The sequence below is a fragment of the Vulpes vulpes genome, chromosome 15 (assembly GCF_048418805.1).
Source record: "Vulpes vulpes isolate BD-2025 chromosome 15, VulVul3, whole genome shotgun sequence".
Taxonomy (NCBI): Eukaryota; Metazoa; Chordata; class Mammalia; order Carnivora; family Canidae; genus Vulpes; species Vulpes vulpes.
The window spans coordinates 28,801,482-28,817,500 of NC_132794.1; the positions used below are offsets into that span (position 1 = coordinate 28,801,482).

Sequence of the window (16,019 nt, forward strand, 5' to 3'; positions counted from 1 at the left end):
ATCAAACTTTGTCATTATTGTTTAGGTTTATGACTAGATTAATGTTTTCAGAGTAACTATAGTTTCACTATGCCTCTGCCAGGGGCAACCTAGAGTCTCTGATCTGTAGGCAGTATTCTCCTTTAATTAGAATCTCTAAGTGTTTGCACTTAATTTCTTTGTTTAACAAATATTTACTGAACTGCTTCTATATTCCAGGTAACTATTCAGGTGTTGTAGACAAATACATCAGTGAACAAAACTCACAAAATGTCTGTTCTTACAGAGCTTACATTCTATTTTAGAGGGAGCTAGGAAATAAAAACAAAGCACAATAAAGAAGTAACACGTATATCAGGTTAAAATTAATCCACGTTATGATAAAAATGAAAAAAAAATATCCAGCAAGATAAGGGGGTTCTGGAGTAATAGGAATAAGAATGCAGATCATGATGCATGGGTAGATATCATTTAGAAGGGGAAAAGTGAGCAGAAACATGAAACAAGTGAGGGATTTAATAATGCTGAAGTATCAGAAATAAAAGACCTTAGCTTTCAAAGAATACTAAGGACACAGAACAAACAATTCTAAGGTGACATATCTGGATTCTTTGAATGCTAAGGTGGCCAGTATGGCCGGTGCAGAATGAATGTTGGAGAAAGTAGGAGAAGACAAGGTCAAATTGGATTGGGGAGGGATAGATCATGAAAAACATTCTAGGTTACTATGTAGGCATTGGATTTAATCTGAGTTAAATGGGGAGGTGATGTAGAATTTTTAGAAAATGTGTGATATGACTTTAGTTTTTAGAAGACTATTCTTTCTCCTGTGTTGATAAAATATGTCAGAAGGAAGTGGAGTAGAGTTGAAGTAAGAAGTAGTTGACTCTTACAATAAAAGCTGAAAGATGTGACTCAGACCGGGGTGAGGATAGTGGAAGGAGGGGAACTTACTGGATTCTGGATATTTCATAAATATCCGTTCAAAAGGTTTGAGATGGATTTCATGCATGGAGTTGAGAGAAAAAGATTTTAGAATGACTCCAGGATTTTTTGCCTGAACAACTAGAAAACTGAAATAATCACTAAATAAAAGGAAAAGACTACAGAAATATGACTAGGAGGAAAGGCCAAGAGTTTTTTGCTAGTTAATTTTTTTTAAACAGGTTGAGTTTGAGATACTTACTAGACTTACGTATTAGTTGTCTACTGATACATGACAAATCACTACAAACTTAACAGCTTAAAATAACACACACATTATTAATTCATATTTTTCTAGGTCAGAAGTCCAGATGGGTTCTCTGCTTAGGGTTTCACAAAGCCAAATTCAAGACCTCATCTAAACTGGGCTTTTATCTATAGGTTCTGAGAAAGAATCCATTTCCAGGTTCATTGAGATTGTGGGCAAAATCTGGTTCCTTATAATTGTGAGACTGAGGTCCCCATATCCTTGCTGGGCTTTTATCAGAGGAGTCAATCTCTAGTAATTGTTCATGGTTCCTCCATCTTCAAAGACAACAATATTCCATCAAATCCTCTTCTTGCCTCAAATCTCTCTGACTTCCCCATCTGCCTTCCTCTTCTGCTGCCCCTTTGGGAAAGCTCTCTGCTTTTAAAGATCTGTAGTCATTGGATTAGGTAATTTTTCTTTTTACAATACTGGAACATAATCATTAGAGGAGTAATAGTGGAAGTGGGAGAGGACGAAAGGGTAAAGGTTATGGGAGTCATCTTAAAATTCTCACTACCATTACATCCAAGTATAGATGTTGAATAAGAAGTTAGATGTATGTGCCTGGAGTTTGACAACAAGGTGTCAGCTAGATTTGGAAGTTTGTGTTTGAAGTCTTGATTTCTATCTTCCCTACAACCTCCTTCAGAAGTTGGGGGTAAGTTGCTAAGTAACACTCAGCCATAGGTACCGATGGAGCTATTGACACAAGGTCAGACATTTCTATTACCTACAAATTACCTTATTACCTACAAATTACCTAAAAGAAACATTTCAGTGACTTATTTCATTGGGCAGATCTAATTGGAATGTCTTGCTTGCAGTGATATGGACTTTTCTGCCTAGAATGTTTGGTTGCCATTATTTATAAAAAAATCTACTTCAACTTCAATGGCAGATTAAGGTTGTTCCCTAAGTTATTAATTTGTTCCATCCTAAATGGTGCCCATTGTTCTCACCAACTTTTAAATAGAACTATGTCAAAGAAAAATTGAGTTCAATATTTTTTTCCAATAAATCTAGTGCTAAAATTTAGCACCCATAGAAGCAGAAACCAAGCTGCTCTGTGTGAGATATATTGAGCATGTCCTCTGGATGGAATAGTAAGTAGTTAGGAAGAAAGCACTAGGACTTTTATCACTCATCATCTGGTGAATTAATTAACCTGAGGCTTGACTAATGGGAAGCTATTTTGCTGTTAAGGGTGATTAATTAACAAATTCTCCTACTTGGGAATTAGTGCTTATATATGCACATAGGCATATATATGTATATTAATGTATCAGTGTGTGTATATATATTTTGCACTATTAGGCATGATTATTTAAAATAGTATTTTCGGGTTGTTTTAAAATAGCATAAATAATTTAAAATAAAAGCAAAGGAATTGCCTCTTCCCGGAAGTTTCAGAAGCTAATGAATAGTCCCCATGGTCATATTAAATTGACATCCAACAGAAAAGGAAATAGAGCCAGGTGACTCTTTTCTTGTCAAAATCATTAGCTTAATGGTAGAGGACACAGGACAAATGAACTGTAGAAGCAATTGTGAGCCATACTTTTGTCATATGACGAACTCTTCATCTCAGCGATGGGAACTAGGTGGGTGGGGATACGAAGGGGGAGAGTATTATGAACAGCTGCTAGATCATTTCTGTTATGTTTAGTTCGGTCTGAATTAAGAAGAAAGAAAAAAAATGAAGAATGTCTTGTGCTTTAGGATGAATAAATATTGTTGAATCAGATGTTAAGATTGTCTTTAACAAACTTAATAGCATCCAGAAATCAAAAGGAGGGAGATTACTTAGATGATAATGGATCTGAAATTTGTATTCAAGAAAAACAAATTATTTGGCCTGAGGGGGACCGTGGGGGTGAGACTGAAGGGGGGGGGCAGCTATTTCCTAATGTTCAAAACATTGTCCTGATAAAGAAAGAAAATATTTGCTCAGCATTACATTAAAGAGTAGGGTTAGAACGACTGGAAATTAAGAGCAACTAAAACATTTGAGATGAATGTAAGAATGGTTTTTCTAAGAAAAAAATAATCAGAATCTTTTACTTGAATTATTTAAGTCAAAGCTAAGACACCGCTGATGAGGAATGTTTGTACTCTCTTCTTTATTAACTAGGTGATCTTTCACCCTGATCTGACTCTGAGATTCTATGAACCTATGAAGCTAGTTTTATTGCAGACTTGATTTCATCTCATTACATATGAATACAAGCCTCTAAAGTACTAAGGGTTAGTGTATTAGTAGTTAAAAATTACTACTAAAGTGTTTTTTTAACATCTCATATTTATCTATCATGATACCCATGCGAGAGACTGCTAGTTTTTCCCTAAAACCTATTCTCCCTTTTTCTCAAAGAAATGAAATCGCAGCATTTTAGCTGATCACATGACTACCCAGAATGAAGACTTCACTTTGCAGCTTCTTTTATCTGGATTAAACAAAAATATGGCCAATGTATTGCAAACCAAAGTGACATGTGGCAATTTTCCTAAAGCTTTCTAAGAGACAGCTGCTTCCACCTCTGTCATTTTTCTCCCTTTATTGTGTCCTCCTTCCTGCTGACATGATGTCTGCAGGTGAAGAGAACCTGTTGGATCATGAGTTGCTTAGGATATGTAACGAAGAAATTGGAGACTGGTGTTAAGTGTTAAGCTTAACTGTTCTAACTACACACACACAGGTAACTATATATGAGGTGATGGCAACGTTAATTAGCTTTCTTGTGATGAACACTTTACAATGTATATCAAATCATCAAGTTGCACAACTTAAAATATACAATTTTAATTGTCAATTATATCTCAAAAAAATGGGGGAAGGAGGACCCTGAATCCCACAGAACTGTATGAAGCAAAACTCAATGCTTGGATCCAGACTTTTTCATGAGAGAAAAAGAAATTGTTTTTTACACTACAGCCATTTTTTGTCCATGACACTTAAAACTTAATTCTATACTGATATATAGCTGCATAATAGACTACAGCTATTCCTATAATAATTCCTGGTTGATCATTGGAATTTATCATAGAAGGTAAAGATATTGCAAAAATAGTTATATATTTCTTAAATATTACTTTTAATTTGTTTAAAAGTTGCACTTGGGATACCTGGGTGGCTCTCCCTTTGGCTCAGGGCATGATCCCAGAGTCCCGGGATCGAGTCCTGCATTGGGCTTCCTGCATGGAGCCTGCTTCTCCCTCTGTCTATGTCTCTGCTTCTTTCTCTCTCTGTGTTTCTCATGAATAAATAATATCTTTTTAAAAACTGCACTATTTTTAAGCTTGTAAATAATCTGAAAATTGTATTTTATTTACTTTTTTCAAAAAAAAGCAAAGTTAGCTATGTAATAATGTATCTTGTGTCTTCAACATTAACAATATAGACACTTTTCCTTGGAAAATCTACCATTTAACCAGAAACTGAACCAACACTATAATATTCCTGGGATCTCAAGAATACTCTGGTAGAGATGGAGCAGACTCAACCATATATAAAAATACATACTCTACAGACATTCCCATGGGAGTCTGCAACCCTGATTTAGTGGCTTTCTAGCTATTCAGATAGAAAGAATACTTAGAGTTTATATCTTTGTAGGAAGGAAGGAATATCCCATGTTAGAGTAAATTTATTATAAAGTACTAGAAAGAAATAATATTTCTTTAATAAACATCCTATTGATATCTCCTATAGATATGAAATGTTTTATGTAATTGATGTAACATAGCCAATAGACCATGGCAAGCTTTCTAGCACTGTCCTTTAAATGAACTTTATGTAAGCCGGAGAAAATATCTCAGATGAAAAAAAAGTACATTTTATTGGTTCAGACATGTTTACATAGATTCCAAGGCTCATTCACCAGAAAATCACCAGGATCTCTTCAGGACCCATATTCTGCCTTCTTTATAGAGAATTCATGTAATCATTTGCAGCTTAGGTTAAATGTGAGTTAACATAGGCTAGAAATTAATTTAATTTTTTCATGAATTCCCTAAACGTACTGAATTTCATTCAAAGCATTTTACACTTTAATTTTATTTTATTGATATGTACATGAACATAACAGATTAGGTGTTATAAAGCAAACCCAGATAAACTTTCCTATCAAGATTGTTATTGAACACTGCATTACCAGAGAAACCTGGAGCAGGGTGTTTTTGTTGTTGTTGGTTGTTGTTGTTGTTTATCTACATATACATATATCTCTATGCCCAACATAGGGCTTGAACTCATAATCAAGAGGTACATATTCTACTGATTGAGCCGGCCAGGCACCTAGAGGAGATGTTTTTAAAACACATATGCCCAGCTCCCACATGTGACTTGCTGAATCAACCCCACACTTGTATCCTAATAAATGCCCTTTTTACAAAGGAATGGAATCCCCAAATTTCAGCTGGTCACTTGGCTCTCAGAAAGAAAGCTTCACTCTGCAACTTCTTTTGTAGCTAGCTTTGGCGATGCAATGTCTTCATGCAACTGTACCCACCAACATTTGAATCAATCTTCATGGCTTCTAATTAGCATGAATTTAGGTGCTGACTGAAATCCTCCCCTTATAGGACACTGACAGGTCTTGGCATGCCCTCAATTACTGTGAGCTATTAAAAAGTCTAAATAGAATCACTCTTCAAAATAAGTTTATGTGGAGTAAAACATCAAGCTGCCTTTCTCATTAGAAGATTTTTTTTTAAGTTTATTTATTTATTTATTTATTTATTTATTTATTTATTTATTTATTTATCTAAGAGAGGGAGAGAGTGCATGAGTAGGGGGACAGTCAAAGAGAGAGAGAGGAAGAAGCAGACTCCCTGCTGAGCAGGGAGTCCAATGTGGGACTTGGGGCTCTGAGATCATGACCTGAGCAAAAGGCAGACACTTAACCAACTGAACCACCCAAACACCCCTTTCAGTAGAAGTTTTTAAAAGCATATCATGAAATAAAACCACAACTAGAAACCTCCAATAAAGACATATAGGGCTCAACTCGGTTTTTTATTTTATTTGTTATGAAAAGTGAACAATGCCAAAAATAAAATGCAATATTAGGAGTTCATTTGAAAGTTCAACCTGCCAGTTTGTGCTGATCTCTTTACAGATTCAGCCCTACCTTGTTGTCTCCTAAACTATAGGCTGATAGGAGGAGCGCTGCTGTGACTGCAGCCCGGTGAGCCCTAGGTATGGCAGGGTCTTATATCAGAGAGAATCAGAGATGTTCACTCTGTAGAAATCACTGGCAAAAGAAAAAGGATATTTTGAACTATATCTCAATAACCGAAAACAAACAATTTTTTTCTTTTAGTCGACTACAGATTCAATTGACCAGAGTTAATTTTGCAACCATGCTGCAACTGAAATACTTATACAGTACACATTTGATCTGGTACATATGTAACTGCACTAATTTGACCTTGGAAATAAAATTAATATATATGCTACCTTTTACAAAAAAATGTTTCTCTTAGTCTGTGGAATGATTTGAATTTATAGCAGGCTGTAGGGAAATATTGTAGTGTATTATATATAATAGCTCATCGTTTCTGTTTAAGGAAAACATGACCTTGAAACATTCAGATTTGTGTTTTGACTTGTCAAAATAGAATGTTAAAGAATTAGAGAGTAATACCAAAGCAATTAATGACAACCGTGTATGTATGTATGCATATATTAATGAACTTAGATCTGGACTTTCAAGTTATCAAGTTAATACTGTGACTAATTTATAACTCTCTTAGGATTAAATTCCTGCTAAAATTTTATTCTGGTGATTTATTAATGGAGTATATAAATATATTAATAATAGTACAACCTGTAGTTAGTAGAGAATAATCATTGGTATCTTTTTAATACAGAGAGTAGTTGTAGAGCCAGACAGCTAAGTTTGCCTCAGTGATGTTTAGAGTGATGTTTAGAGTGTTTAGAGTAACAAAGAGACATCAAGAATTTCTGTACAAGAAAGATTTTTACTGATATATATGTGCATCACTGAGCCCCTTCCAGCACTCCAGTCAAGAAAATCTACCACTTCTTTGTCCTGATGTAAGGTGTTCAGGGAGGTGAGTGATTCTTTGTAGGTGAATTATAGTAGGATAAATGGGAGGCTTCCTTTGAAACATAAGAGTATAAATAGGAAACTTTTTGTTAGTGTTGTAGGAGGATGCACTGGTAATGGGTATTCTGTGATTTCCTTGCAGCCTTCTGTCAAGTACACCATTTGTTCTGGTCATACTTAAATGAAACAATGGCTAGAGGAGTCATTATCTTATGGTCAAACTGAAGATACCTCAGAGTTTCTCAGCTTTGGCACCATTGACAATTCAGACCGAGTTTTTCTCTGTTGTGGGCATCGTCCTTGTCATTATAAGATGTCTGGCAGCACAACTGGCCTCCAGCCACTATATATGCTAGTAGCATCCACTCCCCATTATGACAAACAAAAAATGTCTCAGAACATTAAAAAATGTCCCCTGGGGTGGGGGGTATAACTGCCCCTGATTAAGAACCACCTAGTTACCTAATGGCCAAAGTCACAGAATTTTCAGCAAAGGGGTTCACTGAGTCTGTAACCACATGTGATATAAGGACTATAATTTATAAGATTTTTAAAAAATGTATTGATATAAAAATAAACTAATCTTTTTCAAATGCTTACTAACAATTTTTTTGTTATATTCTCATTAGAAGATGCTTTATCATATATTTTCAATTGTTAACAGCATAGCAGAATAGCTCACAATACACCATTGTTACCTAGTATTAGAGATTAGTGAGATTTCTTGTTAAGAAAGCAAATAGAACATAAGATTGTATTTATTGCACATAAATAGGAAGATGTTAGAGAGTGTCATTAGAATAGAATAAATAGTGGCATTGAATAAAAATATGTATGATTGCAAAAGTATCTAAATTTTGCTTAATGGTGTCCAAGTTGGAGGAAATATTAACCTGTCAGACAAAATCTAATTTATAGGGCAGCCCGGGGGGCTCAGCGGTTTAGCATCGCCTTCATTCCAGGGCATGATCCTGGAGACCCGGGATCAAGTCCCATGTTGGGCTCCCTGCATGGAGCCTGTTCTCCCTCTGCCTGTGTCTCTGCCTCTCTCTCTCTCTCTCTCTCTCTCCCTGCGTCTCTCATGAATAAATAAAGAAAATATTTAAAAAATCTAATTTATAAAAACATGTTTAAAGAAGAGAGCTGAAACGCTGGAGCAGTATTCATTCCTTCCTATATATATTTTGTCACCAAATTCTTAAAGATATAAACAGTCTGATGATAGGATCTTATTAAGCTTTGTTTTATTAATCTTAACATACCTAGCATTTTACATGGCTCAAAATATGTAGTTTTGAAATATTTTTTGAATTAATGAATTCTGATACTTCCAATGATCTCTTCCTATTTACACTGTTTTAGTTTCACTTGCAAACACGGTCTTGCCTGGGATATTGCTACCTTTCTAAATGTTTTTTTTTTTTTTTTTGCTTCTAATTTCATTATCATACCACAGGCAAAGATTTTATTTTATTTTATTTTGAAAAGTCATTTTGGACCATGTAATTTCCTTGACTTAAACTCATAATTGACTCCCTATCACTGAGGAAAACCCTAAGACCTTTGGCAGTAAGCATATTTAAATTTTAATCTAACTCCTGCCTACCATTGCTACCTCATCTCCCACTACCCACTCATATACTCAGATGCCTCAGCAATGCTATCTTCCTGGCATTCCTGGAAAGAATCAGAGGCTTTCTTGCATCTGTGTGATCTTGCACCTCTTACAATTCCCTGAGCCTGGATTATTCTCTGCCTCTGGTCTGATTTGACCTAGTCTTAAAATATATAAGCAGCACTTGATTTTTATTCAAAAGGTCATCTTTTCTGCCTGGAGTGTCCTAGCTGAACCAAGTCTTCCACTACACTTTGTTTTTAATATATACTACCTTTTAGTACTTCTCTTCTGCAGCCGTTCTTAACATTTTTTTTTATGACCTACACTAAAATGTTATTATGTTGTATTATAACTGTCCATAAGTCAGGTCTGGCTGGGGTTTAATCTTTCCTTGTGTTTTAGTTTGAGAACATGAAGGTGGTGAAAAAGTTTATTCAGATTGCCTCTCAGATGGCCTTCTCTGGTACCTTCAAGCCACAGACTTCCCTGCAGCTGCCAACAATCTATGGAAGACTCCATGTCACAGAAACTATAAGAACACCCCCACTCCCGCATCCCCTCCACCCACCCCCCACCCCACCATTCTCTTAGTTTTCCAGCCCTGCTAGCTTTCTATGGTTTTCTCAGCCCCACGCATCAGACTCTGGAAAACAGAAGTGGAATGACAAATTCTAAGGCTATACAGGGTTCAAATCCTGGCTCTGGTCATTTACTCACTATGTGGTATTGAAGAAATAATCATCTGTAAAATGTGAATAATAATGGATTTATCTTATAAGGTTGTTGTGGAAATAATATAACTAAAATATGTAAATAAAGCACTTAATTAGAACCTGGCACATATGGAGTGTTCCATCATTATTCGCTATTCTTTTATATAAAGATGTTATTTAAAAGCAAGCTAGTTTAGAAGGGTTAAAAGAGCTATTTGGAAGAGAGTATAATACAGTGATTTGCAGAGGCTCAGAGCTGAGCTATTTAAGTTCACAATAGCTCTATGATATTGACTAAGTGACTTAAACTCCCTGTGCCTCAGTTTCTTAATGTACTAAATGAAGATCATTCCTCCTATGATCACTGGGTTTTTATATGGATTAAATAAGTTACTACACATAAAATACTTAGAATTGGAAATAAGTTAGCTAATTTATTATCAATAATAACTCAGGTGGGAAGGCATTTTGATACTCATACTTATTTAAAAAGTTGTCTCATGTAGACTGCCACTCCACTCAATATTTCTGTTGCTTCAAACTCTGCTTTTTATTCATTCTCTTTGGTACTCCCACCAATTTAAAGTTTCCCTTTATCTCTTCTGGTATCTAGAAAGCTTGAGTAGCACTTCAACTTAGCCAGATGAGTCCTAGAGGAGAATGGCTTTCCCTCCATAAGCAAAAGTGATTTGATTCCTCCAATTTCAGTTCAATTTTCCACCACAGAGAGCTGTGGGCTGGTATTTACCAGAGGTCACCAATAGGGAAGCAAAATTTGAAAATCTAAATTTGAAATTTCCTTAGAGTCAACCTGGCCAACTATATCCCCTGTTGAGGAAGGAGTGCGTTTCCTGTTAACTTCAATCTGGCCCAGGTCCTCTAGAAATGTTTGACATTTCTATCAGCATCCTTTCACCAGGTTAAACCCAGTTACCATTCTCTTGTTCCACCTAAAGCCCAGATAATTAAAAAAGAAAAACAAAACAGAGCTCACTAATTATGAAAAGTTTTTTTTTTTTTTTTTTTTTGAGCTGAATGAGCCAGATAGACAGTAAATAAGTTTGGTTCTAGAATCTTCCTCAGAAGATGATGGTGAGGGAATTGGCCAATTCATTTTACCAACATCTGTTTACAAACATTCTGTTGAAGAGAGGGAAAGTTGAAGTAAATAAGATGAAGAATAATGGGTAAAGAGAAAATAGAATTCTGAGTTAAATTTGGGCTTACTATTAGAGTATACAGAGACATAGAATTTTAAATTTACTATGTATAAAATAAGCATCCTGTGAACTTTTGTCACTTCCTTCAAAAGTTGTCAAATGAAAAGTTGAATACAAATTAATTATTGTTTCTACACTAAGGGATAACTTGAGACTTTGTTTTGTGTATCCCATAGTATATTTGATAAACATTGCTTCTTTTACATAAGCAAATTTTAATAACTGTATTTTCAAATTTAAGGTACTTCATCTCAAAAAGGTAAATTATTCTTTTAAAAGTACTTCTTCCAATAACATGATTTGAAAAGGGCAGTTTATCCCATTTTGAAAGTGGTAACATCATAAATTGGTAGTTATCATTATATAGCAATTGATTAAAGTACATAACTGCATAATTCATGCATTGTGGCCCACTGATTAAAGGAATAAGTGACCATAGAGATAATACTAAGATGTAGACAGATTTCAGATATTGGCCAGAATGTTTCGATCATGCTAATTCACTTCAGGCGATGAGACTAAATTACTTTTATTTGATTTGCCTGCACCTACCTCGTCTATCGTCTGGGAGCAGAGTTATGTGCCCGGATGTTAATTATCCCCCCACCCCACCCCCACCTTGTGATCTGTAATGTTTTCATAAATATAACTAAAAGAGACTGAGAGACCTAGAGAGCTTTTTGTATTTCCATGGTGATGCACACAAACAAGTAAAAAATGTGCTTCCCTGGATGTGATCAGCACAGCCCTCATGACAGCGGCTGTGTTGCTATTTGCAAAAGTTTGCTTACAGCGTTCACGGTGGGTTCATGCAGGTGACACAGAAATGCCCAGGTAAACTGACTTCCATACAGAAGAGAACTGTAACTACTGGGAACTTGCCCTGCCTGTCTTATTGTTGGAGAATAAAATAAAAAAAAAAAATCATACACTTACGGTTCTTGCAATAAATATTTCAGACCCTTTTATGAATAATTAGTGCAGCGGCAATCCCCTTTTAATGGCACAAGGTGAAGTGAAGGAAAAATAAAATACATTTGAAGTTCTGCGTCTTGCCCTGCTACACCGCTGGAATCCTCGTCTATGCACACAATAGATTAACTACCCTCTGTGCATACTGTATCTTGCTCAGCCCTTAATATTCCGAAGCGGGGCTGAAGCAGTCGTTATCTGTGGCGGTTCCTGGGTGATTTTCAAGCCCGGCACTACCCACCCAAGTGGCAGTGACACCGGCTTTCACTGAAGCCTTATTACTCTTAAAAGAGCAATTTGGTTGGTTGCACGGCTATTAGGATCACACAGCAGCCTGAAAGCTGTCAGTACAACTGCTTCTCATCTTTTTCACACAATCCTGACATCCTTTCTCTTTTCTGCTGGACACAGACATTACTGTTTTTATCATTTTCCATCAGGCTCACCCAGAACACTGAGGGATATATTCCCACTGAAAGCAAAGTGAAGATCAGAAATTATTTTATAGCTCCTGGAGCTGGAGCAGAGCTGACTGCGTGCTGAGAGGAGCCGGATCCGTGAGAAATGTAGCTTGGCTCAGGGCTACATCAGGGAGCTGCTACTTCAGCTGTTAAAGATGGCAAAACAACACCTACCTCGGGTTTTTCAATGATTAAGGCTATTTTAATAACCGGGAGGGAAGAGGATGTGAGAAATTTTGTGAAATTAACTTGTGGAAATGTTATCATTAGAGAAAGTGGGGAAAATTACTAGACTTGAACTTTTTCTCGTTTTGATGCTCTTTTTCTCTGGACCAACTCTGAGCAAGCTGACTCGGACCCCCTGGAAAGGAAAACCTTGGAAAGGGGGTAAGTGATGAAAGTTTTGTGTTAAAGATCTAAATGGAGTTAGGAGGGCTGATCAATGGCAACTTGAGGACAGCTAAAGGTAGAGGAACTGCATCTGCTGGAAATCTGATTTTTATTTCGGGAAAGAGGATCTGTGTTGTCGGTGGCTAGGAAGAAGAGTTTGTCTCTGTTATTGATATAAATATGCTTTTGCAATTTTTGGTTTTCCGGGCTATCAGAGCGTTACAAGGATTGTTTCCAGCAGGGAAACTATATAGGGCCAGATGCATGGTGCTGTGGTGCAAGCATATGTGTGGTATCCTTAGGAAGCTGCGTTCTTTTTAAAAAGAAATGGGTCCTGAAACTGTTAGCTCCCTGAATTGTTTGGCAGATTTTGTGAAATGGTCAGAGGGGTGCCTGAAAGGGCCATGTGATGAAATGCAGTGCTACCAACGCTAATTTTCTGGCTGACTCTATCAGTGTTGATGTGTTAATAAAGATAAATTGCATTAACTTTATTGAAAAAAAACCTGCTGAACAAGAACAAGCCTTTAGGTACTTGGAGTATGGAAATCCACTTTCTTCTGCTGTTGAAAAATTAAGATGCGATAAGAGAGAATTTGTGATACTTTGACCCTGTTTTTTTGTAAAGTTCAGTTGATTCTGGTTTTCCTGAATGCCATTTGTTTACACTAAACACAAGTTATCAGGGTATCTGTGCTGTGAATGCTGTAAGCCAAGATGATGCTGCAGAAAATATCCCATAAAAGACTTTCTGAACTGTGTTTGCATGTTTTGGGAAAAATCTTGATGGGAGATATCAGAGGATTTTGCTTTGCAGGAGCATTCTTTTCCACTAACATTTCTCTTAGCTCTGGAAATGTTGTCTGGGTTTCCCCACCTTTGCTTTACTGTCAATGGTATGATGTGAGGTTAAAGAGAAGCATGAACATTAACAAGAAGTTTTAATAATTTATCACAACATCTCAGCAGGATCTTCTAAATACAGGAGCCCCTTCAGTTTGATCTTTCTGTTTCTCCTTTTGTTGCATTAAAGATATTACAAATCTTCCACCTATAGTACCTTTGAGGGAAAAGTTCCAACAGGCACTTAGCTTAGATGGTTGGTGCAGATGCACTCTGGAGGAGTGGAGCTGCAAATTATCTTTGGGCATTGTAAATTATATCACCACATGACTGTATTTCCTCGTGTTATCAATGTGTGTGGGGGGTGGTTTTTTTTTTTTTTTCCTTGCAAACTGTAAGCTGTTATTTATGTTAGCCTGCATGGCAGCTTTTTGGTGGCTTGGGATCTAGAGATGTATGGTGTTGTGGACTCTAGGGGATGTCAGAAGTGTTATCTTGTACTTCCTATATCATTTTTTCAAAGACAGTCTGTACTTCTAGCATGTAAAAGTACCATTTCCTGTGATAAACTTTGGCAGTAGACTTTGGAGCTCCAGCTACCCAGAGAGAAAGATTGCTGCAAGGTTTGGGAAAAATTGTTAACCTAGTCAGAAAGGTTTATTTCAAAATGTTTGCATGTGTTCCTGAGCGTTTATTCATTCCACACAGCTTTAAATACAGATGCATTGGGTTGCATTTGTAAATCAGGTCTGAAATGTTTCGTCTTTGAACATATGACTACTTTTTCCAATGTGCTCTAACTAGCTCAGCTAGAAATTTGCTAGCTCTGCTGTATGATGATGATATGACTCAGTCAAGTTCAGGAATAGGCAATCATAGCAACATATTTCATTTATCATTAAAAGGGTTTTGTGTATTTTAGAAAGGTCAGGCCAGTTACTAGAAAGCTTTAAACGTGTTGAACGTTCTTTAAAATTATTTTCTTTTTAATGACTCTTTCTGGCAGTGTATATGCATTGCATAAATACTTTCCACAGATTCTGAGTTCCTGTACAGTACTTTTACCTTGATATGCATATGTACATGTTGTAAATATTTATTTATTCATGAGCTTGGCTATTGATGGCTGTGTTATCTTTCGATGGGTTTGTAAAATTCTGTTACTTTTCCCTTGGCATATTATGCAGTCTTTTGAAACATATTTTTAAAAAATTTTCAACATTATTTTCTTTTTCAGGAAGTAGGGGCCCTTATTATTTTGTAGAATACTTACCAGAAGTATATGTCTTTATGGGGTAAGTTGAAGGGGGAGAATGAGGGTTTTTAAATTAAACATTATGGCCAGAGGCAAAGAGGATCAAGGTTCAAAACACAAAATAAATTTTAAAGAAGGTCATTTTAACTACTTTTAAAAAATTGCTTCATATCAGTGATTCATTGAAGCTTATCTGCTTTATAGAAAGATCTTTAAAACTGATGCTCCTTTTTTTTCAAAAATCCTGGAAACAGTAATAATAACAAAAATAACAAAACAACAGAGTTTTCTTCTGATTTTTTTTTTTTTTTTTTTTTGGCTACTTGCATTTGTCTTAATCTGATTGAGCAGCTGTCAACCTCCATATGGCAACCTGCCCACACTGACAATTTCCATTTTTGTTGTATTAGCAGGAAGCACCATTATGAGAGAGGGGGTTACTGGGGCAGGGCCAGGGAGTGGTGGCTTCACAGATCAGTGGATTGCTGTGGCCTTTGAGGGGTGGTACAAATAGCACATGGTTAGGCAGCTCGAAAGAGTTATGTATAAGCTGACTTGTAAGAACATTTGGAGAAAATGCTGATTATTGTTGGCTATCAAGGGATTTTTAAGCTCATCAATGAACATGAATCTCAAATATAGGTTAATAGGCCAGCAAGTTTTCCCTCAGGCACGTGTTTTTCTATTTAATCACAATATATGAACTCCTTAAGGGAAGTCAGGTGTCTCATCTGATTAGTTCAGAGCATAGCATAAGTGATCATAAGTTTGCATTCATGAAAAACTAACCAGAAATCCTCACTACAGTGCTGACATCATCCTCATTAGGATTAAAAGACCTAATTATTTTGCATTCAATTACTCTCACTGGGAAGACAGTCTGAAAGACTTAAAGAGCTCCATTCCAATGACCAGAACTTAACAGAGTTTACATTGTTGAGAGTCAATATATTTAACAAAAAGAGGATTTTTAAAATATCTTTAAAAAACAATTCTGCTACTGGAATTTAGAATTTAAGCCAAGTTTTAATAGTTATAGTTACTATTAAAAGTGAAAATGGGAGGTAAATAAATATAAATAGAAAAATAGGTATAAGAGGTATAAAAGTTATAAATGGGCAAAGCTGGCTCCAAGGTGAGTGAAAACATTCAACACTGGTGGAACACAAACACTGACCTATGGGAGCAACTCTTGATCAAACTAAGGGGAAGGGCCAATCCCCATGCAGTTAATGCCCCAACCACTTTTCCACTTGACCTTGA

At 36.2% G+C, this 16,019-nt stretch overlaps 1 protein-coding gene across 33 annotated transcripts in view; it reads left to right on the plus strand.

The window, feature by feature from the left end:
- The window catches only part of ROBO2 (roundabout guidance receptor 2), a 1,660,631-nt gene that overhangs the window by 385,614 nt on the left and 1,258,998 nt on the right, over positions 1 to 16,019 (plus strand). For 15 of the 33 annotated variants that reach the window (XM_025995636.2, XM_025995637.2, XM_025995644.2 and 12 more), the window contains exon 1: positions 11,962 to 12,655. The exons of 9 other annotated variants lie outside the window; for them this stretch is intronic. In XM_025995636.2, the coding sequence (XP_025851421.2) occupies positions 12,526 to 12,655 (130 nt within the window). In that variant the 5' untranslated portion in view covers positions 11,962 to 12,525. Of the gene's footprint in view, positions 1 to 11,922; positions 12,656 to 16,019 lie in introns of those variants that run through there. 9 more of the 33 variants (XM_025995638.2, XM_025995643.2, XM_072740954.1 and 6 more) reach the window with 1 other exon arrangement.